The sequence below is a fragment of the Littorina saxatilis genome, linkage group LG11 (assembly GCF_037325665.1).
Source record: "Littorina saxatilis isolate snail1 linkage group LG11, US_GU_Lsax_2.0, whole genome shotgun sequence".
Taxonomy (NCBI): domain Eukaryota; kingdom Metazoa; phylum Mollusca; class Gastropoda; order Littorinimorpha; family Littorinidae; genus Littorina; species Littorina saxatilis.
Genome location: NC_090255.1, coordinates 29733727 through 29757594, shown reverse-complemented (window position 1 = coordinate 29757594; position 23868 = coordinate 29733727). Strand labels below are relative to the sequence as shown.

Below are 23868 nucleotides of genomic sequence, written 5' to 3'. Positions count from 1 at the left end.
CTGTCTTTGGGTGTAAGTGTGCCTGTCTTTGGGTGTAAGTGTGCCTGTCTTTGGGTGTAAGTGTGCCTGTCTTTGGGTGTAAGTGTGCCTGTCTTTGGGTGTAAGTGTGCCTGTCTTTGGGTGTAAGTGTGCCTGTGTACAGGATTGTGTGTGTTTTTGAGATAGAGAGTGAGAGAGAAAAAAGAGAGAGAAAGACAGACAGACAAGAACAAGCGAAATGACAATGTTCAAGTGAGCTTAAAGTTGACAAAAGGCAGTTATATATGTATACGTGAGTGCACATCCGTGAATGAGAAACAGAGAGAGAAAGAGAACTTAGAACTTCATTCTGATTTTTTTGTTTGTTTGTTTGCTTAACGCCCAGCCGACCACGAAGGGCCATATCAGGGCGGTGCTGCTTTGACATATAACGTGCGCCACACACAAGACAGAAGTCGCAGCACAGGCTTCATGTCTCACCCAGTCACATTATTCTGACACCGGACCAACCAGTCCTAGCACTAACCCCATAATACCAGATGCCAGGCGGAGCAGCCACTAGATTGCCAATTTTAAAGTCTTAGGTATGACCCGGCCGGGGTTCGAACCCACGACCTCCCGATCACGGGGTGGACGCCTTACCACTAGGCCAACCGTGCCGGTACTTCATTCTGAAAGGATAAGGTTTTGGAGCAAACCAAGAACACGTGTGAATTATGCATTTGTGTGCATGTACATGAGAATGTATTTACATGTGCGTTTTCAACAATACATACTGTCTGTTGATGCCCAGCTTTCTTGCAACAAAGCAGCGTAGTTTTTGAACTGTTTGCAGCATGCTAACACGCTCTGTAAACTTTTTCACGCCAGTCAACATGAAGGTCAAGGTCACTTCCTTTTGAAACCGGGCCCCAAGGTCAATGTCAAACAGAGGCTGGACAGGACCTGTACAGAAAAGAGAAAAATAATTAATATTCTGACTTTGTTTAAGATAAAAAACGCTGGCGCTGGACCCGAGTACTCTTCAGACTGGCTCGCTCCCCCAGTATGAAAGTTTTTGTCTTGTGCACGTAGATTTAAAAAAAAAATTAAAAAAATTATTTATTTTACACAATTAAAAAAATTATTTGAGAAAAATAAAACATTAAAACGTTCATAATAAACAATAGTAAACAAGAATTAAAAAAAAAAAAAAAAAAAAATAGACCGCCTATGCCGGGAATCGAACCCGGATCCCTTTGGCCACCAAGCCACCACCTTGAATCACTGACACAGTGTCCCTGTCGCTCTCTCTCTCGTGCTCTCTGTCTCTCTTTCAGTCTCACCGAGATCAAACCTGCACTGTGTAGTTTCTTTGCCGAGACCAAATTAATCCCCACCCGCTGGCTGGCTTGCTCGCATCTCGCATGCGATACGCATGCTTTTCATGACGCACGCGTTCGGCTGTTCTATCAGCTCAATGGCTGGCTGTCGCTCCGATTGAATTCGTCCAACCGTCAAGAACTTTTGTGTTTTTTTGGGCATTTAGGTCCCAGGTAACATTATGAAGTTTTAATACGATCAATCGGACCTATTATCAAGTTAGTGTATCAACTTTTGAACGAACTGCGCCCAGTAGTTTCCCAGCAATAAGCTGTTAAGTCGAGACAGACAGACAGATAGACAGACACACACACAATTAAAGTCTGTTGGACACTAGTACTGCGTACTCGGGGATAAGCTTTAGTTGAATTATGAATCACCAACAATCATCAATATCGATCATTGCAGTGTTAATAAGCATGAAATATATTCAACGCTAGAAAACAAATCTAGAATCTGAAATGGTTTGAGTAATAATAGTACAGTGGAATCAGGCATAAATTTATGGAGCTTTTGGACAGAAAAGCTGAGAATTTACACGATCGGCCTCGGGTCCAATAACAAAGGGAAGCAACAGCTCTAACTAAAGACAACAGTCAATGAGAGTTACGCGGAACCAGTCTCCTGGCAACTGACATAACAGGAGCACTGACATCAAACCTCCTCCACAAACAAAGCACGTTGTTGCTTTAGAAGCAGAATCTTAAAAGGGAGGAGAAGGGGGTAGGATGGGGAGGGGGGGGGGTATCTTAATCCAGGGTTTTCTTCTTGTTGCTTTCAGAATGGGTTTGAGGTGGGGTATTTTTCTGTATTTTCCTGAGTCAGTGCAAACGCTAAGCAGACAGAATCGTAGCTCCCTCAAGACCCAAGACTCCAGACTCAAAATGTTACTGTCCTTATAAAAACAAGGAAAATTGCCATGCAGTGTCAGGCGATCACAGACATAAAATACAACACATTTACTAAGAAATAAGGATTGCACTTAAAACTAACAAAACTAAACCGTATCCAAAAATTCTAAGCAGTCTCTCACGGCAACACACGCGTGCACATACACACTCTCTCTTTCGCCCTCTCTCTCTCTATCTTAGTTAAACTTAAAACCAATAATAAAATATCCTCATGAGCAAATGCATGCAAAAAGATAGCTTTTGGACAAAGCCAGCGCACTACTGGCTAAGCTACCAACCAGCCACACAATTCATGTTCTTCGTCTTCTTCGCTCATGGGCTGAAACTCTCACGTTCACTCATATTTTTTGCATGAGTGGATTTTTACATGTATGACCGTCTTTACCCCGCCATTCAGGCAGCATATTCCGATTTTGGGGGAAGCATGCTGGGTATTTTCGTGCTTCTATAACCCACCGAACTCTGACATGGATTACAGGATCTTTTCCGTGTGCACTTGGTCTGGTGCTTGCGTGTACACACGAAGGGGGATAAGGTACTAGATGGTCTGCACGTAAGTTGACCTGGGAGATCGGAAAAATCTCCACCCTTAACCAACCAGGCAGCCGCCGCAAGGATTAGAACTCACGACCATCCGATTAATTAGGAGGGGGATGTCTTACCACTACGCCCATCATTCAGGGTCTAAAAGGGCAGTTTACACTGAGGAATCATCAGCTCACCATGCTTCTCTTCCAGTTCCATGTAACGTGCCGGTTTCTCCGAAGCTTCAAGGAAATGGCGGAGGTAGTGGCGCTCAGCTTTTTCACGCTCGATGGAAGTCACTTCACTGCCGTTCAACGCCTGCACCTTGGGAAGGCTGAAAGGAACGCGGGATGTTACGGCAAATGAATAAGAATTTATGAGAAATACTGGGACTTGGAGCTTGTGAAAGAGTGTGTGAGTGAGTGAGTGAGTGAGTGGGACTGTGAGGGAGAGAACAAGAAACAGACTAACTGTCTTATTGAACTTTGAAAAGACAAAAGGCAACATGAGAACACTTTCATTCTCCTTCCCTGCTGGTACAGTGGAACCCCCCTTTTAAGACCTCCAAAAAAATCGAGAAAATCAGGTCTTAAAAAGGAGGGAGTCTTAAAATAGAGATAAATTTACAGAGGCTATGAACAGAAAGTCTGATAAAACAAGGTCTTAAAAGAGAGGAAGTCTTAAATCGGGGGCCTTAAAAGGGGGGTCCCACTGTATGTTTGTTTGTTTGTTCGTTCATGGGCTTAAACTCCCACGGCTTTTACGTGTATGACCGTTTTTACCCCGCCATTTAGGCAGCCATACGCCGCTTTCGGAGGAAGCATGCTGGGTATTTTCGTGTTTCTATAACCCACCGAACTCTGACATGGATTACAGGATCTTTTTCGTGCGCACTTGGTCTTGTGCTTGCGTGTACACACGGGGGTGTTCGGACACCGAGGAGAGTCTGCACACAAAGTTGACTCTGAGAAATAAATCTCTCGCCGAACGTGGCGACAAACTCACGCTGACAATGGCCAACTGGATACAAATCCAGCGCGCTACCGACTGTCAGCTACATCCCCGCCCCCGGTGTCCCACTGTACAACGGTACCTGCCTTGAGACAAAACCCTTGTGACCTGCCAAGTGTGCCCTAACATCGCAGGTGGTCTTTCACGACAAGTATATTTCAGTCAAATTTATAAACAAAGGGACAACTAAAGATGTCCTTTATTAGAAGATGTCCTCTCGTCGGAGGGGCCCTCACATCACAGCTACCACTGTATTGCAGATAATCATGAGAGTACCTATACGAGGAATGAATCCAAGAACAAAGAGACGGCCAACGTTCCAAAATTGAGAATAAACAAGAAGGGCAAAGCCCATACGACTCACATGCTTGACCTTGACCTTTACATGACCTTGACCTTCAGCTAAACCTAGCAATGACATCATACACTAAGAACTGCTTTACACATTTTTCCTACCAAAATACATGTGACCTTGACCCAAGGTCAAGGTCATCCAAGGTCATGCAACACAAAGCTGTTCATTCAAGACATAGGAAGTACAATGGTGCTTATTCCCCCCTCTGCTTCTTTACCTCTGTAAACTTGTAGGGGTAGTTATTTTTCGATAATGACCCAGCAACCAAACAAATAACGACCCAGCAACAGCCTGAATCCTCGATAGTGCAATGGGTTGAGAGGTTGTTCTGTTTCGGTACTACTTTTTGCGACTGAAAAGTTCAGAACGCTCTAATGTACGAAGTATACATCTCTGGAGCAAACAATACAAACATACCGCATTTAAATTAACAACTACAGGCCTGAACACATGAATCTCCATATAAAATCCATGAGTTCGGTTGTTTTCTGAATCTCATCTGCCGTGGCTCAAGCCGTTCATCACAAGCAATTTCCCAAGGCAAGTAACTCATACTTTGTCTAGCGACAAGAGTAGTTCCCCTTCTTTTCACTCAGTTCCTTCGACAACAGACTGCAATCCGACGGTCAGTTTTCAACAATATTTCATTTAATAAACAGATCGCACGCAACCAAATGCACACATCTCATCAATTTAAACAACATAAAGGGGTTTCATACACTATTTTCCCCGGAAAACGGAACTTCATACAGTTTTTAACGTTGGAACACGGGTGCAAAAGTTCGTCTGCTAGTCCCATTTGACGAAAAAACATTACCCTAAGCGATACCAAAACATATACAGAACACACAATATCTGCCTTTGCCGCCACAGCAGAATAACAGCATATCTGTGTACTTGATTTTAGCCTAAAATAGGAAAACTGACAAGAAGTGTTAACAGAATGGAATGATTTGCACGGAACTATACAACCGCGCATTAATCGATCGCCTGCGCAGGTTGACTGGTTGAGAGAATAGGATTCGATCAAACTTTCGCAAAAAAACTCCTTTTTTCTTTGAATAACTGAAGAAAGGAGGAATAAAGAGGTTACACACCTCGTCTCAGTGATTATCAAAAATAATGGTCTCAGTTCGCGGTCATGAAAAAGCTCGCTAAAGCTCGCATTTTTCATGATCCGCTAACTTCGACCATTATTTTTGATAATCACTGAGACTCGGCGTGTAACCTCTACTTATTGGCTCTTTCTACCATGAGATATGGTCACTTTTAGTGGTTCACTACCTTATTTTGGTCACATTTCATAAGGGTCAAAGTGACCTTGACCTTGATCATATGTGACCAAATGTGTCTCATGATGAAAGCATAACATGTGCCCCACATAATTTTTAAGTTTGAAACAGTTATCTTCCATAGTTCAGGGTCAAGGTCACTTCAAAATATGTATACAATCCAACTTTGAAGAGCTCCTGTGACCTTGACCTTGAAGCAAGGTAAACCAAACTGGTATCAAAAGATGGGGCTTACTTTGCCCTATATATCATATATAGGTGAGGTATTGAATCTCAAAAACTTCAGAGAAAATGGGAAAAATGTGAAAAATAGCTGTTTTTTAGACAACATTTATGGCCCCTGCGACCTTGACCTTGAAGCAAGGTCAAGATGCTATGTATGTTTTTTGGGGCCTTGTCATCATACACCATCTTGCCAAATTTGGTACTGATAGACTGAATAGTGTCCAAGAAATATCCAACGTTAAAGTTTTCCGGACGGACGCCGGGACGGACGGACGGACGACTCGGGTGAGTACATAGACTCACTTTTGCTTCGCACGTGAGTCAAAAAACAAGAAAGGTAAGTTGTGTGGAATGTTGTCATTGACAAAAATACATTACAATCCCAAACATATCGACCTAATGGTCTTTTAAGTGAACAGACAAATACAATTAATTCACTAATGTTGGTTCATTTGCTCGGCTTCCTGGCGAGTGGGCGAAACTGATTCCATCAAGCTAAATTTATGTGTGACTAATTGTATTTGTCTGTTCACTTAAACAGGGTCGATATATTTGTGATTGTAACGTATTTATTTCAATAACAACGTTCCAACAACTTACCTTTCTTGTTTTTTATATCCGAGAAATACACTGGAATCCCCATTGTAAGACCACCAAAAATCTATAAAATCACATATCTTTTCTTTACTTTCTTTATTTGGTGTTTAACGTCGATTTCAACCACGAAGATTATATCGCGACAAGGAAAATGGGGAGAGGGGATAGAGCCACGTGTCAATTGTTTCTTGTTCACAAAAGCACTAATCAAAAATTTGCTCCAGGGGCTTGCAACGTAGTACAATATATGACCTTACTGGGAGAGTGCACGTTTCCAGTACAAAGGACTTAACATTTCTTACATACTGCTTGACTAAAATCTTTACAAAAATGGACTATATTCTATACAAGAAACACTTAACAAGGGTAAAAGGAGAAACAGAATCCGTTAGTCGCCTCTTACGACATGCTGGGGAGCATCGGGTAAATTCTTCCCCCTAACCCGCGGGGGGACCAGGGAGGGGTAAATCCTTCCCCCTAACCCGCGGGGGGACCAGGGAGGGGTAAATCCTTCCCCCTAACCCGCGGGGGGACCAGGGAGGGGTAAATCCTTCCCCCTAACCCGCGGGGGGTAAATCAGATATCAAAAGGGAGGGAGTTTTAAACCGTAGCTAGATTCACATACCTTATGAACAGAAAATCTGAGAAAACACAGTTTTAAGGTCTTGAAATTTTTGTTTGTTTGTTTGTTTGCTTAACGCCCAGCCGACCACGAAGGGCCATATCAGGGCGGTGCTGCTTTGACATATAACGTGCGCCACACACAAGACAGAAGTCGCAGCACAGGCTTCATGTCTCACCCAGTCACATTATTCTGACACCGGACCAACCCGTCCTAGCACTAACCCCATAATGCCAGACGCCAGGCGGAGCAGCCACTAGATTGCCAATTTTAAAGTCTTAGGTATGACCCGGCTGGGGTTCAAAACCACGACCTCCCGATCACGGGGCGGACACGTACCTTACCACTAGGCCAACCGTGCCGGTAGGTCTAGAAATGGAAGGGGTCTAAAATGTTAACCCTTACACTGGTGTCATTCTGTAACACATGTTACATAGCCACTGCTGAATGAACAGAGAGAACAATACAGAAAAACGGTCATATAGGTTTTCGCATCCATGGGAGGTAATCGGAACAGACCAAACAGACTGAGCCAGTATACGTAAAGTAGCGTGACATATGTCGCGACAACCAGCATAAGGGTTAAAAGGGGGTTTCTTTGTATCACAAATACAGTATCAGTTCCTTTAATACAATTTGTTTTACCTGCCATGCAAATTTGAGCCCTATTTCAAGACCTCCAAAATTCTTAAAAAAAATTATGTCTCAAGCAGGAGCGAGTTTGAAGTTAAAATGAAGATAAATTTACAGAGTTTATGAACAGAAAACCAGAAAAGCAAGGTCCAGGCCTGGGAATGAATAAAAGTGATTTGGGCGTACTGACTGGAAAATGTTGCGTTTTAAGCATTTTTAAGGGCACACGAAGGCTCTTTTCTTTCACAATTAGAAAAGGACTTTGTCGTATTTACGACGAAAGGCGTATCATTCCCAAGCCTGGAGGTCTTAAAATAGGGGAGGTCCCAAATTGGGGGTTGGGCCGGGTGGGGTGGGGTGGGTGTCTTGGGGGTTGGGGTGGGGTGGGGTGGGGTGGGTGTCTTGGGGGTTGGGGTGGGGTGGGGTGGGTGTCTTGGGGGTTGGGGTGGGGTGGGGTGGGGTGGGTGTCTTGGGGGTTGGGGTGGGGTGGGGTGGGTGTCTTGGGGGTTGGGGTGGGGTGGGGTGGGGGGTGGGGTGGGGTGGGGTGGGTGTCTTGGGGGTTGGGGTGGGGTGGGGTGGGTGTCTTGGGGTTGGGGTGGGGTGGGGTGGGGTGGGGTGGGGTGGGTGTCTTGGGGGTTGGGGTGGGGTGGGGTGGGGAGGGTGTCTTGGGGGGTGGGGTGGGGTGGGGTGGTGTCTTGGGGGTTGGGGTGGGGTGGGGAGGGTGTCTTGGGGGTTGGGGTGGGGTGGGGTGGGGTGGGGAGGGTGTCTTGGGGGTTGGGGTGGGGTGGGGAGGGTGTCTTACAAGGGGGACAATCCACTCTATAATCTGGACCTACCAACCACATTGCCTCTCCAATACCTGGCTCCACACTCTTCTTGCTTCTCAGGTAGAACAAAAAACATATACAAAAAAACTCGGGCTCACCTGGCCACAAACAATTTTCGCCGATCCTCTTGATGAATCTCAGAGAAAAGTGCAATGTCCTGCAAATAAGAACAAACTTTCCTTGTTCATTCAAACCCCAAGTCTTCCCGGTTTGGGTACTAGGTGCACAACCACTGAGTTAATGCGTCCACTTACGCTGATGGGGTCTATGTCGACCAAAAGAGTGGGATTCCCTGTAGGTGGAGTTCCTGTCCCACAGGGTGGAGTTTTTCAATAAAATTTGCAAACCATATACTTGAATTTCTGAGAAATATCAAAAAAGATTTTAAAAAACATCAAATTCTACTGATGTTGCAAAGCGTCAAGTGACTTTCAGCGATATCAGCGAAACGCTACAGGAAATAAACCTTGTGGTTTTCCCTGTATACAGGGAATCCACCTACAGGAACTCCACCTACAGGGAATCCCACTCTTTCGGTCGACATAGACCCCATCAGCTCCACTTTCACTCTTTACCAATTGAAGTGTTTCCATCTGTCATAACTCGAGTACCATCTTGCAAAATCGGCTGAGTGATTAATTATGCTGTCATATTGAAAAACTTACAATGTTGGTGTGTGTTTGAATTTCATGCCTTTTGTTCGTAAGTGCTACACATACATGTACAAACAAGTAATTTTGTGATAAGACTTTTAGAAAGTTGTGCTTCAGATGAGTGTGAACTTTGGACCAGATTCAAAACTAGCCTGAAGAAGGCCTGCTGTATTATTTGAAATTCCAAAAACGAGTCTCGATAAATGAATTCCGGAAACAACTCTGTCAGGGTTGTATAGGTTGTGAAAGAATGATTTAGGCCTAAAAAAAAATAGGTGTGGTTACGGTAACCCGACCTACCCTATTTTTTGGGGCCGACCATATAACTTTTTATTACATTTGTCAAAAAAATACACACAAAAAACAAATAAACGAGTGCAGAAAACGCAATGAAAGCGAAAGCGCCCGAGTCGCACACTTATTTCCCTGTCAAGTAGGTTTAATTTGTACACATTAGAAAAAAAAGTTTAAAAAAAAAAAAGTGATTGCCTACCTTCCTACCTTATTTTTTTTGGCTATGTTACCGTAACCACACCTATTATTTTTTTTGGCCTAAGGCCAGCTTCCAAGGTGAAAAATGAACAAAAAACGTGTTCAAATCTTTCTGCCATAGCATTTCAGAAACACTGCTGATCTTTCCCATTTTTGGTTCATATATTCTTCAAGTGTGTCTGAGCGCTCAGACATAATTCAGTTAAGTGTAATAGAAAGTTTTGATGTCTAAAAAAAAAAATTAATTAAATATAAAAAAACACCATGACGAACATGTATGATAATCATTTCCCAAATAACTCTTAATGCAAGACAGATACAGACATGAAATTTTACACACTTACCACAAATTGAGCACTAAACAGTGTGCTATTTTTACAAGAGTGTATTTTGCAGAATTTTATTATTTTTGATATTCTGAAATTATGACTTTTATGTGACTCTCATATGGATGTTTACATTTGCTCTAATGTTCCAATAAAATAGCAAAATGTGCCTTTGTTATCAATCATGCAGCACACACAATTTTATTTGATTTCATTAAATGGTTTTTTAGATGTGTGGGAAATAGTGACGGTATGTGTGTAAAACGCGTTTTTGAGAAAAACGAGTTTGAAGTTAAAGATAACTTTAATATGACTGTTGTGCACGAGTCAGATGAGAATGCCTTTTTTCTTTGGTTCCAATATACACTTTGGGGCAAAAGAGATGCTCACCTTATCTACTCATGGGCCCCAGCAAGGTAAAATTCCTCCCGATTCTCATTTTGTCCTGCTGTCTCATATATTCGCGGATCTTCCTGGCAAACTTTGCGGCGTCAGATGCTTGAATCTGTGCTCCTCTGACACGATTTCTGTCAATTTGCTGGAAACACAGTCTTAATTGTCCATTTGCCTACATCCAGTCCAAGATTTTCAAACACAGCAAAGCGTCCACATTCCCCATCATTGAAAACAATGGTGGCATCATATACAGCCAGTCGAATCCTCTTCTTGCCGACAAAGATGGTCTTGGGGCGGCACCGCTGCCATATCACATTGTGAAATAATAATAATAATAATAATAATAATAATAATAATAATAATAAATAACTCATTTGTATTTTGTGAGCCACCATGTAGACACTTTCTGAGCAGAGAATCCTGTGACAGAGTTTCAAACACTGGCTGGATGGCATCAGTCACATAATCAGGAAGAGCATTCTTGTCTGGGTCTCCTTTGCCTGTTTCTTCAGTCGCCTGTGACGCCACATAGCCCAGATATCCTGCCTCATCTGGTTAATGTTTCCAACATTGTTCCTTATAGCAGCTCCATAGTGACCCTGCATGTTCAAAATTGCCTTTTTAGTCAAAACACCCCCCCCCCCCCCCCCCCCCCTTTCACTGTTTTGCCATTGCCTGTTCTCATTTACAGTCTGGGCAGAGAAAAGAAAAAACAAACTGTACCAACAGTTTACAATCAATCAAACGAAATCCAGTCAGATCACTGTCACTGTCAAACTCCATTTCTTCTTCTTCTTCTTTCAATGTTGACTCGGACGCAGTCAACTTAGGCTTGCTTTACTCAGCCGAGCCCGAAGGCTCAGACGAGATGGAGGGGGTAGCGTGCACATCGCCACCTTCAGCTTCGCTGTCACTGCTTCTCGCTGCCGATGTGGGCTCAGTTTGCTGCTGATAAGTCCCTCTTCTGCCAGTCGGGTTCCCAGTCCGACTCTTCTTCTTGTAGGTCTTCCTTTTCTTCGTCATTCTGGTGTTTACAAATTGTTTTCCCTTCGAAACACGTGTTTTGTTTACAGTTGCTGTGAACGGAAGTGAAAAAACAAAACATGGCACAGCAGAAAGGCTTTGCCAAGCACGGTTTGAAAGCTGCTCTCTGATTGGCTGAAACCAGACCCCTCTGTTCTTTGGCATGCTTAACATCGACCAATGAAAATACGTCTTTCTAACGAGTTCGGCTGTCAAATCAAGCTTGTAGATTTGGTTTCGCTGAGCACAGTGGTCTTTGAATGAATCGTCTGCTACATTCCAAACCGAAGAAATGTACTTTCAAAGTTTATGAATATTTAATGAGCTGCCACAAGGCATTTTTTGACACACCCCTGTTGCACATTTAATTAAAATAAAAATATTTAGGTTGTTTTTTGCCGCAAAACTATTGCATAGCGTGATAGTTGAGTGGTTTATGTACTTAACACAGCAAACAACCCAAATAACCAAAAATGTTAAAAAAATGTTATTTTCACCTTGGAAGCTGGCCCTAAGTGAGGTAAACCTTTTACACAGGACGTGCTCCTTGTCCAGGTGTGTCAGACACATCCATCACTATTGAATGGCCTATAATGTCACATGTCAAGTTTGACTCACTGAAAGCAAGAGTATTCATCCTTTCACAACCCATTCAAACCCAACAAGAGTTATTTCCGAGCATCCTCTTTCACAAAGCTTCAAATTATTTATTGCTTTTCGTGTTCCATGGACAATATCCTTACAAAGCAAAACAAACCAGTCACCATGATCTAACTCTAAAAATCAAAGGGGCGTAAGCACTCTTGTTCAATAATAATACAGACGTACAACAGAACGTGAGAGTTATGCAGGTCTAGTCTCCTAGAACGGGAGAGAATGAGAAGCTTCTTCTTCTTCTTCTTCATTCATGGGCTTAGACTCCCACGTTCACTCGTGTTTTTAGCACGAGTGGATTTTTACGTGTATGACCGTTTTTACCCCGCCATTTAGGCAGCATACGCCGATTTCGGGGGAGGCTTGCTGGGTATTTTCGTGTTTCAATAACCCACCGAACTCTGACATGGATTACAGGATCTTTTCCGTGCGCACTTGGTCTTGTGCTTGCGTGTACACACGAAGGGGGTTAAGTCACTAGCAGGTCTGCACATATGTTGACCTGGGAGATCGGAAAAATCTCCTCTTAACCCACCAGGCGGCAGCGACCGGGATTCGACCTCACGACCTCCCGATTAGGAGGCCGATGTCTTTCCACCACGCCACTCTGCGCCCGTCGAGAATGAGAAGCAATGTATGAAATGTAGAACAATGACAGTCTTGCCCTGTGTCAAATTTCATATTTTGGTAAAAAATGCAAACAACAAATCTTAAATGGATTCTTGTTAAAACCTCACCATGATTTTTAGCGCGCGAAGCTCTGGGAACTCGTTCAAGGCATGCAGATGATCCAGCTCACAGATGGACGTACGACTCAGGCAGAGCATGTGGAGCTTGGCAAAAGGAATGGTGTCCTCTTCTCGTCTGTCTTCTGTCATTAATGAGAAAAATGTAACTGTAACGTATCGTTTTGTCAATAACAAACGTTCCATCGACCATGGCAACAACAATTACCTTTCTTGTTTTTTGACTAGTGAGAAAACAGACGGAGAGAGGGAGCTGGTTTACATCAGTTGCAAAGCATCGTGTATTACAATGGTAGCCTCCTACTGAGACCTCTTAATTTAAAGGTGCAGTCCTTCCCATGTAAATGATTCGACTCACCATCTCAGATTCCCACGAAAACGGAGTATTGCTGGCTAAACGGTGGTGCAATAACGGTCAAACATGTAAACACACTCTTGTGCAAAAAACCCAGAAGTATACGCCAGAGTTTCACCTTCAATCCATTTTCATTTTCATTACTTTATAGACGGCGAACGCAAGAAGAAGAATTACTTTATTGTCCCATCGCTGGGAAATTTGGGTCGCTTCCTCCCAGTGGAAAGCTAGCAGCAACAGAGTCGCGCTACCCAGGTGTGTGCATGTTTAGGTGTATTCGGCCACCTGCACTTATGGCAGAATGACCGAGGTCTTGTACGCGCCACAGAGGCGACACGGGGGTGGAACAAGGATACCGTCTCTGAGTCTGCACATAAAGTTGACCCGTGTCCGTCCTGGCCTGGATTTGAACCCGCGACCATTGGATCACAAGTCCAGTGCTCTACCAACTGAGCTACTGACCCCCCCTTCATGGAGGCAGAAGAAGAGAAAAAACAGCTCTCCGATCTGGCCAGGCTTCATGGGATAAGATCATGCCTACACTTGGACACATACCAAAAGTAAACGGCCTGGGTTGTTTCCGTGCAGAGTAGGGATTTTTTCATGAATTGATTTTGTAACCAACAATGTTGTCCATCTGACCGACTGAAAGTGAAACTGTCTCTACTACACCACCGGGGGAGGGGGTATACTTAAGTAAAGTTATTACGCAAACGGACAACTGAAGGTGTTCTTTCAGCGGAGGCACCTTGCGTCACAGGAACATTGACCCCCCCCCCCCCCCCCCTCCCCCTTTTTAAGACCTCCATAAATCCGTGAAACTCATGTCTTCAAAGGGTGGGACTGGGAGTCTTAAAATGGAGGTAAATTTACCAACTTAATGAACAACAAAACTGAAAAATTAGGATGCCACTGCGCTTTATAGAACCAGGTACGGTGTAGTAGGTATGCATTAGGCCAAAAAAAAAAATTGTCTGTTTCTGGTAACATGGCTAAAAAAAATAGGGTCGGTAGGTAGGGATTTTTTTATTTTTTTATTTTTTTATTTTTTTATTTTTTACCCCAAATGTAGACCACTACAACTAACTTTAAAAATCACGCAAAGAGACTGGATTCACTATACATAGAGACAAGACACTCAACACATTTACAAATCGTCAGCGGACTTTCGTTTTCACACGTTTTTGTTGTTCATTTTCTCACCCTGTCCTTTACCACCAAAAAAGAAAAAAAAAATTTTGAGTTTGGAAAAAAAAGGTTTAGGGTCGGCGCCGAAATTTAGGGTCGGTCGGGTGACCAGAAACAGACAAATTTTTTTTTTGGCCTTAGTGAGAATTAGGGAAAAGTTGAAAAGGCGGGAAGAGGCAAAAGGAAACATCACAACAGAATTTAGTCCACTGTTACTAATATGGCCATACCTTCTTTCTGTGGGGTATTTTTGTTCTGCTCATCTTCAGCATTTTCTTGTTCCTTTTCTTCTTGTTCACAGAAATTCTCATTTTTGTTTCTGCAGACAGCATCGCTTTCAGCATCCTCCAAGTAAAACTGTGGTCGGTTGTCATCCACATTGCCTTCATTTTCCTCGGACAAACAACGTCCAACGTGCATGTTGGTCTCGTTGTCGTTTTGACATCGCTGTGCCGTCCTCTGCTCAGTCTGTGTATCAGCACGCACTTTGCTGGCATTTTCGTTGGTTTCTGGGCTACATTGATGGCATGATTCCTGGATGCTGACGCGTTCGTAAGCATGCGAGATGATGTCCTCGAGAACATCGCTGACCAGTTCTACCTGGGAGACTGAGGATGACCTTGAAGTCTCAGGGTGGGGGGTCGGTGTGGAGTCATCGGTTTGTTGATCGGAGGTGGGGTTGTGTTCGTCTGATGAAGATTTCGGGAACAGCTCCTTTTTGCATCTAGCGGGTGTCAACATTTTTGTGACAGGGTATCTGAAAGAGAAACAAATCAACAAACCAATTAGAGAGAGAAATAAACACTAAAGCACAAGCAAAACAACACATGCACCAACAAAACTTAATTAAAATAGGAAAAACAAACATAAGAGAACAACACTGAAATGCTGCTTAGATTTCATAGTCCCCATGCGCCTCTTCACTGACAAAATAATCAAATAAAACTTTAAAAAACAAAATCAGGTAAAAAAAAATGTTATTCACTCAAGCACTATGAGTAATCATATGATGAACAGCGGTTTAAAACCTAACAAAAAAATCAGAGAAAAAAAAAAAGATCTTAAAGGCGAGTGAGTCTTAAAATAGAGGTAACTTTACAGATGTTATAACCCGAAAATATTAAATACAAAGGTCTTCAAAGGAAGAGGTCTTGGTTTTTTTCTTCTTCTTCTGCGTTCGTGGACTGAAACTCCCACGTACACTCGTGTTTTTGCATAAGTGGAATTTTACGTGTATGACCGTTTTTATCCCGCCATTAAGGCAGCCATACGCCGCTTTCGGAGGAAGCATGCTGGGTATTTTCGTGTTTCTATAACCCACCGAACTCTGACATGGATTACAGGATCTTTTCCGTGCGCACTTGGTCTTGTGCTTGCCACTAGCAGGTCTGCACATAAGTTGACCTGGGAGATCGGAAAAATCTCCACACTTAACCCACCAGGCGGCAGCGACCGGGATTCGAACCCTCGACCTTCCGATTAAGAGGCCGACTTCTTACCACGACGACGCCACAGCGCCCGTCGGTCTTGGTTTTAAAACAGGCAGTCTGGTCATGGAAGTTCCACAGTAATGCCAGGTAGAAAACTAAGGGCAAAACTAAACTGTTCAACTGTGCAGGGTCTTTTTATATTTAGTCAAGTTTTGACAAAATATTTTAACATCGAGGGGGAATCGAAACGAGGGTCGTGGTGTATGTGCGTGTGTGTGTGCGTGTGTGTGTGCGTGTGTGTGTGTGTGTAGAGCGATTCAGACTAAACTACTGGACCGATCTTTATGAAATTTTACATGAGAGTTCCTGGGTATGAAATCCCCGAACGTTTTTTTCATTTTTTTGATAACTGTCTTTGATGACGTCATATCCGGCTTTTCGTGAAAGTTGAGGCGGCACTGTCACGCCCTCATTTTTCAACCAAATTGGTTGAAATTTTGGTCAAGTAATCTTCGACGAAGCCCGGACTTCGGTATTGCATTTCAGCTTGGTGGCTTAAAAATTAATTAATGACTTTGGTCATTAAAAATCTGAAAATTGTAAAAAAAAAAAAAATTTATAAAACGATCAAAATTTACGTTTATCTTATTCTCCATCATTCCAAAAACATATAAATATGTTATATTCGGATTAAAAACAAGCTCTGAAAATTAAAAATATAAAAATTATTATCAAAATTTTTTTTTCGAAATCAATTTAAAAACACTTTCATCTTATTCCTTGTCGGTTCCTGATTCCAAAAATATATAGATATGATATGTTTGGATTAAAAACACGCTCAGAAAGTTAAAATGAAGAGAGGTACAGAAAAGCGTGCTATCCTTCTCAGCGCAACGAATACCCCGCTCTTCTTGTCAATTCCACGGGCACTGCCTTTGTCACGGGCGGTGGAGTGACGATGCTACGAGTATACGGTCTTGCTGCGTTGCGTTGCGTTCAGTTTCATTCTGTGAGTTCGACAGCTACTTGACTAAATATTGTATTTTCGCCTTACGCGACTTGTTTTTTCTTAAGACAGTGGAACCCCCCTTTTAAGACCCTCCCCCCCTCCCTCCCCCAATTTAAGACTCCTCCCCTTTCAAATCCCTTGTTAGGGCGGGGATGTAGCTCAGTCGGTAGCGCGCTGGATTTGTATCCAGATGGCCACTGTCAGCGTGAGTTCGTCCCCACGTTCGGCGAGAGATTTATTTCTCAAAGTCAACTTTGTGTGCAGACTCTCCTCAGTGTCCGAACACCCCCCGTGTGTACACGCAAGCACAAGACCAAGTGCGCAACAAAAAAGATCCTGTAATCCATGTCAGAGTTCGGTGGGTTGTAGAAACACGAAAATACCCAGCATGCTTCCTCCGAAAGCGGCGTATGGCTGCCTAAATGGCGGGGTAAAAACGGTCATACACGTAAAAGCCGTGGGAGTTTCAGCCCATGAACGAACAAACAAACAAACAAACAAACAAATCCCTTGTGGCTCAGTTTCACAACCTCTGTAAATGTACCCCCATTTGAAAACTTCCCCTTTTTTAAGACCCTGTTTTCTCCAATTTTGATCATAACTGCTGTAAATACTCCCCCAGACCTGTGCACACTCAAAACGCTCATCAGTAGTAAACAAACCAAATTTCAGTAGTTTTTAAAATGTTTCAGTAGTAAGCTGTAACGACAGTTCAAGACATAATTCTGCTCACAAAGCACACAAACTGAAACACTATGACGCAGTAGAATGGGAATTACTATTTACGGTATTAACAAGCCAAGGTGAAACAACAACACTGTTGCAACATTTGTTCTGACAATGTCTTTGAAGTGTGATTCACACGCCTTACAAAAAGTGTATTGGTCTCCTTTGCTGGATTTTACGATCTCCGGGTTGTCTTGAGAATAACTGGACTTCCAGCACTGTTGTGCCGTTTTCTTCTTCTTTGGTGACTGACAGAGCTGGTGTCTCCTCTTCACTATCTGAATCTCGCACTCTTTTTTTCTTTTCCATGTTTCACTTCAATCACAAGTTGCCACGCAGACGCTGGACGAATTAAGTCTAAGAACAAAGACTCAATGCTGAGAACAGAATCGGAAAATCAGCGCAACGGCCAACTAATTGGTCAAAACATCTTAAAACAGACAAAAGTACAACCATTTTTGGGGGGAGTAAAACATCGGATTTTCGGACTTTTATTTACAAATCCGTAGCACCGTATTCTGCATATAAAAATCGGAGAAATTACGGAGAAACCGTAGATGTGCACAGGTCTGCTCCCCCCATTGTCAGACCCCATCCCTTTTAAGATTTTACCTGAAGTGAGGGCTGCCCACAGAGGAGTCTTCTCCATCACTGTGACAGGTGATGTTGGGACTGTCCATCTCACACAGGGAGTTGTCCAGCTGCTGACCGTTGGGGTCAAAGGCGATGTCACACAGCGGGTTCTCCGAGAGAATCAGTTGCGTCAGGCACGGCATGTTGCGTAGCTTCCAAACCTCCGCCCAACTGAAGAAAATCAAATTGCAAGGTGTGAACGTGATGGATTACAAATCTGTGTTGTAGACAAACATGATGTGTTGCAAAACTTGGCTCTTGTATGACTTGGGACAGACATTGGAAATGAAATTCGTGAGGTTAAGAAAGTGTTTGTATGTTGCATTCGTTGTGTATTTATTCTTAATTTTGAAATGTTAGCAATGTTGCAGGGCGTAAGGTGATGGATGACAAATCTTTCTTGTAGACAAACATAATGTGTTGCAAACTTGGCTCTTGTATGACTTGGGACAGAAATTGGAAAGAAAATTAGTGAAGTTCGTGTTTGTCTGTTGCAGTCATTGTGTAATTATTCTTAATTTTGCAATGTTAGCAATCTCTTGTGTGGCTTAGGATAGAAATTAGAAATAAAGTTAGTGAGGTTAAGTTAGGCTGATGGGGTCTATGTCGACCAAAAGAGTGGGATTCCATGTAGGTGGAGTTCCTGGAGGGGGATTCCCTGTATACAGGGAATACCACAGGATTTAGTTCCTGTAGTGTGTCGCTGATATCGCTGAAAGTCACGTGATGCTTGGCGACATCGGTAGAATTTGATGTTTTTCAATCTTTTTTGATATTTCTTAGAAATTCGAGTATGGTTTGCAAGTTTTATTGAAAAACTCCACCTACAGGGAATCCCACTCTTTTGGTCGACATAGACCCCATCAGCTTAAGTAAGTGTTTGTCTGTTGCAGTCGTTGTTTATTTATTCTTAAATCCAAAAACAAATAGACTGCTAACGTTCCAAAATTCGGAAGACAAAAACCAAGAATGGTAGGTAATTGGTATTTATTCTTAATTTTGTCATGTTAGCAGTCCATCTGTTTTGGATATTTCTCTGTTTTTGTGGTCACTGATTGTAAACTTTGATTTTGAGGTCTCTTAAGCTGACGGCATTGTGAGCGATTCATCTTATGTATTGCAAAAAACAAAGAAATCAAGTAAATTGGTTTAGCCATGCGATTTCATTGGAGAAAATCCTCAAACAAGAAGGGCAAAGCCCATACGACTCACATGCTTGACCTTGACCTTTACATGACCTTCAGGGTCAACGTCAAATAACTAATCCTAGCAATGACATCATACACTAAGAACTGCTTTACACATTTTTCCTACCAAAATACATGTGACCTTGACCCAAGGTCAAGGTCATCCAAGGTCATGCAACACAAAGCTGTTAATTCAAGACATAGGAAGTACAATGGTGCTTATTGGCTCTTTCTACCATGAGATATGGTCACTTTTAGTGGTTCACTACCTTATTTTGGTCACATTTCATAAGGGTCAAAGTGACCTTGACCTTGATCATATGTGACCAAATGTGTCTCATGATGAAAGCATAACATGTACCCCACATAATTTTTAAGTTTGAAACAGTTATCTCCCATAGTTCAGGGTCAAGGTCACTTCAAAATATGTATACAATCCAACTTTAAAGGACCCTTGCGACCTTGACCTTGAAGCAAGGTCAACCAAACTGGTGTCCAAAGATAGGGCTTACATTGCCCTATATAGCATACATAGCTAAGGTTGCCATTCTCGATAACTTCAGAAAAAAATGCGAAAATGTGAAAAATGGTCGTTTTTAAGACAACAATTACGGCCCCTGTGACCTTGAACTTGAAGTGAGGTCAAGTTGCCGCACATGTTTTTTGAGATCTTGTAACCATACACCATCAGGCCACATCAGGTGTTGATAGACTTAATAGTGTCCAAGAAATATCCAACGTTAAAGTTTTCCGGACGGACGCAGGGACGGACGGACGGACGACTCGGGTGAGTACATAGACTCACTTTTGCTTCGCATGTGAGTCAAAAAAAGGAGGATTTGAAACCCTAATCCAGACCTTACCTGGTAATGATATTTTCGTTGAGGCGGAGGCACTCTAACTTGGAGAGGGCACCGTCGTTGATTGCCAGTTCCACACTGCCAAGATCTCGGTAGTCTGAAAACCAAAAGAAGGTACATGTAATTACACTACAAAACCTCATCTTCTGGAAAATCTTTTAAAATATTTGGATGAAGAATTGCTTATATGTTTTTTGTTTGTTTGTTGCCTTTTTTTGTTTAAAACCAACAACTCTGTCATCTTCAGATTTTGAATAACACAAAACATTCTTCTACAAAGAAAAAATATCAGTTTAAAAAATTAAGAACTGGCTTCCCAATGCATGTTAGTTTTCACACAAATAAATCAAAGACTAAAATTTCTTTCTTACAAATGTAATAACTTGGTCCAGATTCACCACAACTATAACTGCACAACGTGAAGCAGACGATCTAATCGCAGACAGTCATTTGAATGAAAGAAAGCCCATTAACGCTTATATCTGATACTAATCTTACTGCTGTGTTTTGCGGATATTAGCCTCCTATTCGGAAGGTCGTGAGTTCAAATCCCAGTTGCTGCCACCTGGTGGGTTAAGGGTGTAGATTTTTCCTATCTCCCAGGTCAACTTGTGTGCAGGCCTGTTAGTGCCTTAACCCCCTTCGTGTGTACACGCAAGCACAAGATCAAGTGCGCACGGAAATGATCCTGTAATCCATGTCAGAGTTGGGTGGGTTACAGAAACACGAAAATACCCAGCATATGCTTCCCCAGAAAGCAGCATATGGTTACCAAAATGGAGGGGTAAAAACGGTCATACATGTAAAAACTCACTCATGCAAAAACACAAGTGTATGTGGAAGTTTCAGCCCTTGATTTGGCATGAATGCAGAAGAAGAAGAAGAAGAAGATTTCAGACACCACCATTATCACTCACAGTTGCAGCAGATGTGGAGTTCCCTGAGGGCGGGCATGAGTCGAGCCAGTGCGAGCACTTCTCGCAAGGGAACTCCCGTCGAGTTCAACACCAAGTTCTCTACCTTCGGCAACGGCGTGGACCACCTCCATAACTCCTCCTGCACGCACACAGGTAAAATTGACACAAACAAATCTATATATACCCACATTTTTTTCATGCAGTGAAGCCGGTATTCAACCCCCCCCCCCCCCCACCCCCCTCCCCCAACACGAAATATAAATAACTAAACCACAACAACTACACAAACACCAAAAAAGCAAAACAAAACAAGATTCAGAGCAAAATTAGGTCTTGTAAAGAAGAGAGTAAATTGACAGTAATCAGGGGCTGGGTGGCCGAGTGGTAACGCACTTGCGCTCGGAAGCGAGAGGTTGCGAGTTCAACCCTGGGTCAGGGCGTTAGCAATTCCCCCCCCCCCCCCCCCCCCTTTCCTAACCGTGGTGGTGGGTTCAAGTGCTAGTCTTTCGGATGAGACGAAAAACCGAGGTCCCTTCGTGTACACTACATTGGGGTGTGCACGTTAAAGATCCCACGATTGACAAAAGGGTCTTTCCTGGCAAAATTGTATAGGCATAGATAAAAATGTCCACCAAAATACCCGTGTGACTTGGAATAATAGGCCGTGAAAAGTAGGATATGCGCCGAAATGGCTGCGATCTGCTGGCCGATGTGAATGCGTGATGTATTGTGTAAAAAAATTCCATCTCACACGGCATAAATAAATCCCTGCGCCTTGAATATGTGCGCGATATATTGTCACGATCGGGTGACAGAGACCAAGAAAGCGTCACTCAGTGGAGTGCCTGTTCTGGGTCAATGTATGATAGAAAGCGCCTGTGCGTGATATTGGACACAGCAGAGTTTTTGCTGACAGTGCTCCCGAGCACGGATGTTTTGAAACGCACGAGCTTCACAGTGCAGGTTTCTGCTGTCATAGGGCTGACGGTTTTTTTCGCTGACAGCGCGCACGGGATTTTCAGGGATTGAGTTTCTCGTGTCTTTTTCCTGCTTGGGGAGGCAAAACTGTGTATAGCTGGACTGGTTTGGTGACAAGGTCAGTCACGTGTATTTGGCTAGGTGGTCTGTCAGAGACTCAAGGACGACACACTTGACACCCAGCGGCAGAAGGGGAAGGACCTAACACACAGTTACTAGAGTATGATGGTTTTTCACCGAGTATCATATTCGGCACTCTAGGGGAACTTCCACAAGTTATTCCTTTCCTCTGCCACGTATTTTGCTGAGGACAAGTCGTCACATTTCCTTCGTCGGCGATGGCTTTCGCATAAGGATTCGACAAGGGGTTCTGGACGTTTTGGGTCACTGTTGACGAACAGAGACTGTTCCAGGGAGGAGGCGGACTTTGCTTCCATTGAGAGTTACAATCATAGGCTTTTGAGGTAATAAATCATTATTTAACGCTGTTGATGAGTCTGTGTTGTGGAATGAAATACTCTCTGTTGTTCTTTCCAGGTTAGCGCATAATTTACTCTCTGTGACGCTAAAATACTAATCTGTATATGGTTTTTGCAGATAGGGAGAGAAGGACGGAAAATGGCTGTTTTGTTGTTGTAAAAAGTCAGTTTTGTGCAGGCCCACGTGCTCGATGAGATATTTAAAGATGACATGTTTTAAGGTGGTGGGTGAGGGGTAGCTGACATGTTTAGTGCACCGATGCTTTCTGTTTGCAGCCTTCCTTCGTTCGTTCGTTACGTTCCCGTAACATCGGCACGGCTGACTCTGGCGGGAACTGTTGAGGCTACGCTAACCAGGAGACCGGCTAACCAGGAGACCGGCTAACCAGCGGACCGGCTAACCAGCGAACCGGCTAACCAGCGGACCGGCTAACCAGCGAACCGACTAACCAGCATACCGGCTAAGCAGCAGCAGCAGAGATAAAGCTAAGTGCACCATGTCGTACGCACCCCGTTGACCACCGTTGTCTTTTCGTATCTATGATTTCATTGGAGTAGTGACAACGTGGGGTGTGTGACACCTGCACGAACTAGAGCTTTTCGAACAGAACATTCTCATTTCGACTGTATTTACACGGGTTCAGCGTGTTACTATAATTTTCTACATAGTACTGGCATTTTGTCAGTGAACACTGGTTTTTTACGTGTTGAGAACGTAAAAGGAACATATTTTGAGTGAAGGCTCGAGGGAGGTGGAGAGTTTATACATAAACAGGCGTCTGAAACTTATACTTTTGTTGACTCTATTTAATTGTATGCCTGCGAGAGTGGATCGTGGTGTGGTTAGTTAATTAGTAGTAATTAACCGGTTCATAATCACCTTGAGTGATATATTGAAACGTGACACGTGGGGGCCAAGCCGGGATTTACTCAGTTAATTTCCAACTGATAAAGACCCACCAATTAAGGATAACTAAGAGCAGATAATCTCGTCAGTGCTCGACTTATTTTCTGCTTGGTGCTACCCTTTTTTGTATAGTTTTGATCATATACCACACCTTAAGCGATTCACACCTTGCAGGAAATGTAAATTGTAATTTGTGAGTTATTGTATGCGCTAACTGTGATTATCTCCCTTTCCTTTGTTTGTGAATCTTTGTTGTTGTACGTTCAGAGTTTTCCGTTGCAGAGAGCTGAGCGGGGTTAGCGGATTTGTTATTCGTTTTACTCAGTTTTCTCTACATTGTTGTTTCGCATTCCGTAACAGGTTACATTTTCTACCGTCTTGTTTTACTTGGATTTTTCTCCATATTTTGACTTTGTTGGAATTTTGGGGGGGAAGGGTCCGAGGACTTCTGTCCTAACCAAGGCTGTGGGAGACACTCTGTTTCACCGCAAAAAGCAGCCGATAAAGTAGGTCACGGCTGTGGGAAACACTTTGTTTCACCGCAAAAAGCAGCCGATAAAGTAGGCTACG

The 23868-nt window shown here is 43.1% G+C and overlaps 1 protein-coding gene across 1 annotated transcript in view; it reads right to left on the bottom strand.

Annotated features, from left to right (window-relative positions):
* LOC138980213 (uncharacterized) overlaps positions 1-23868 on the bottom strand; it is a 38226-nt gene that overhangs the window by 3215 nt on the left and 11143 nt on the right. The window contains exons 3-10 of the mRNA XM_070353052.1: positions 20935-21073; positions 20021-20114; positions 17950-18141; positions 14403-14929; positions 12621-12754; positions 8438-8496; positions 2975-3111; positions 756-924 (exon numbers count right to left, since the gene is read on the bottom strand). Of these exons, the coding sequence (XP_070209153.1) occupies positions 756-924; positions 2975-3111; positions 8438-8496; positions 12621-12754; positions 14403-14929; positions 17950-18141; positions 20021-20114; positions 20935-21073 (1451 nt within the window). The remainder of the gene's footprint in view (positions 1-755; positions 925-2974; positions 3112-8437; positions 8497-12620; positions 12755-14402; positions 14930-17949; positions 18142-20020; positions 20115-20934; positions 21074-23868) is intronic.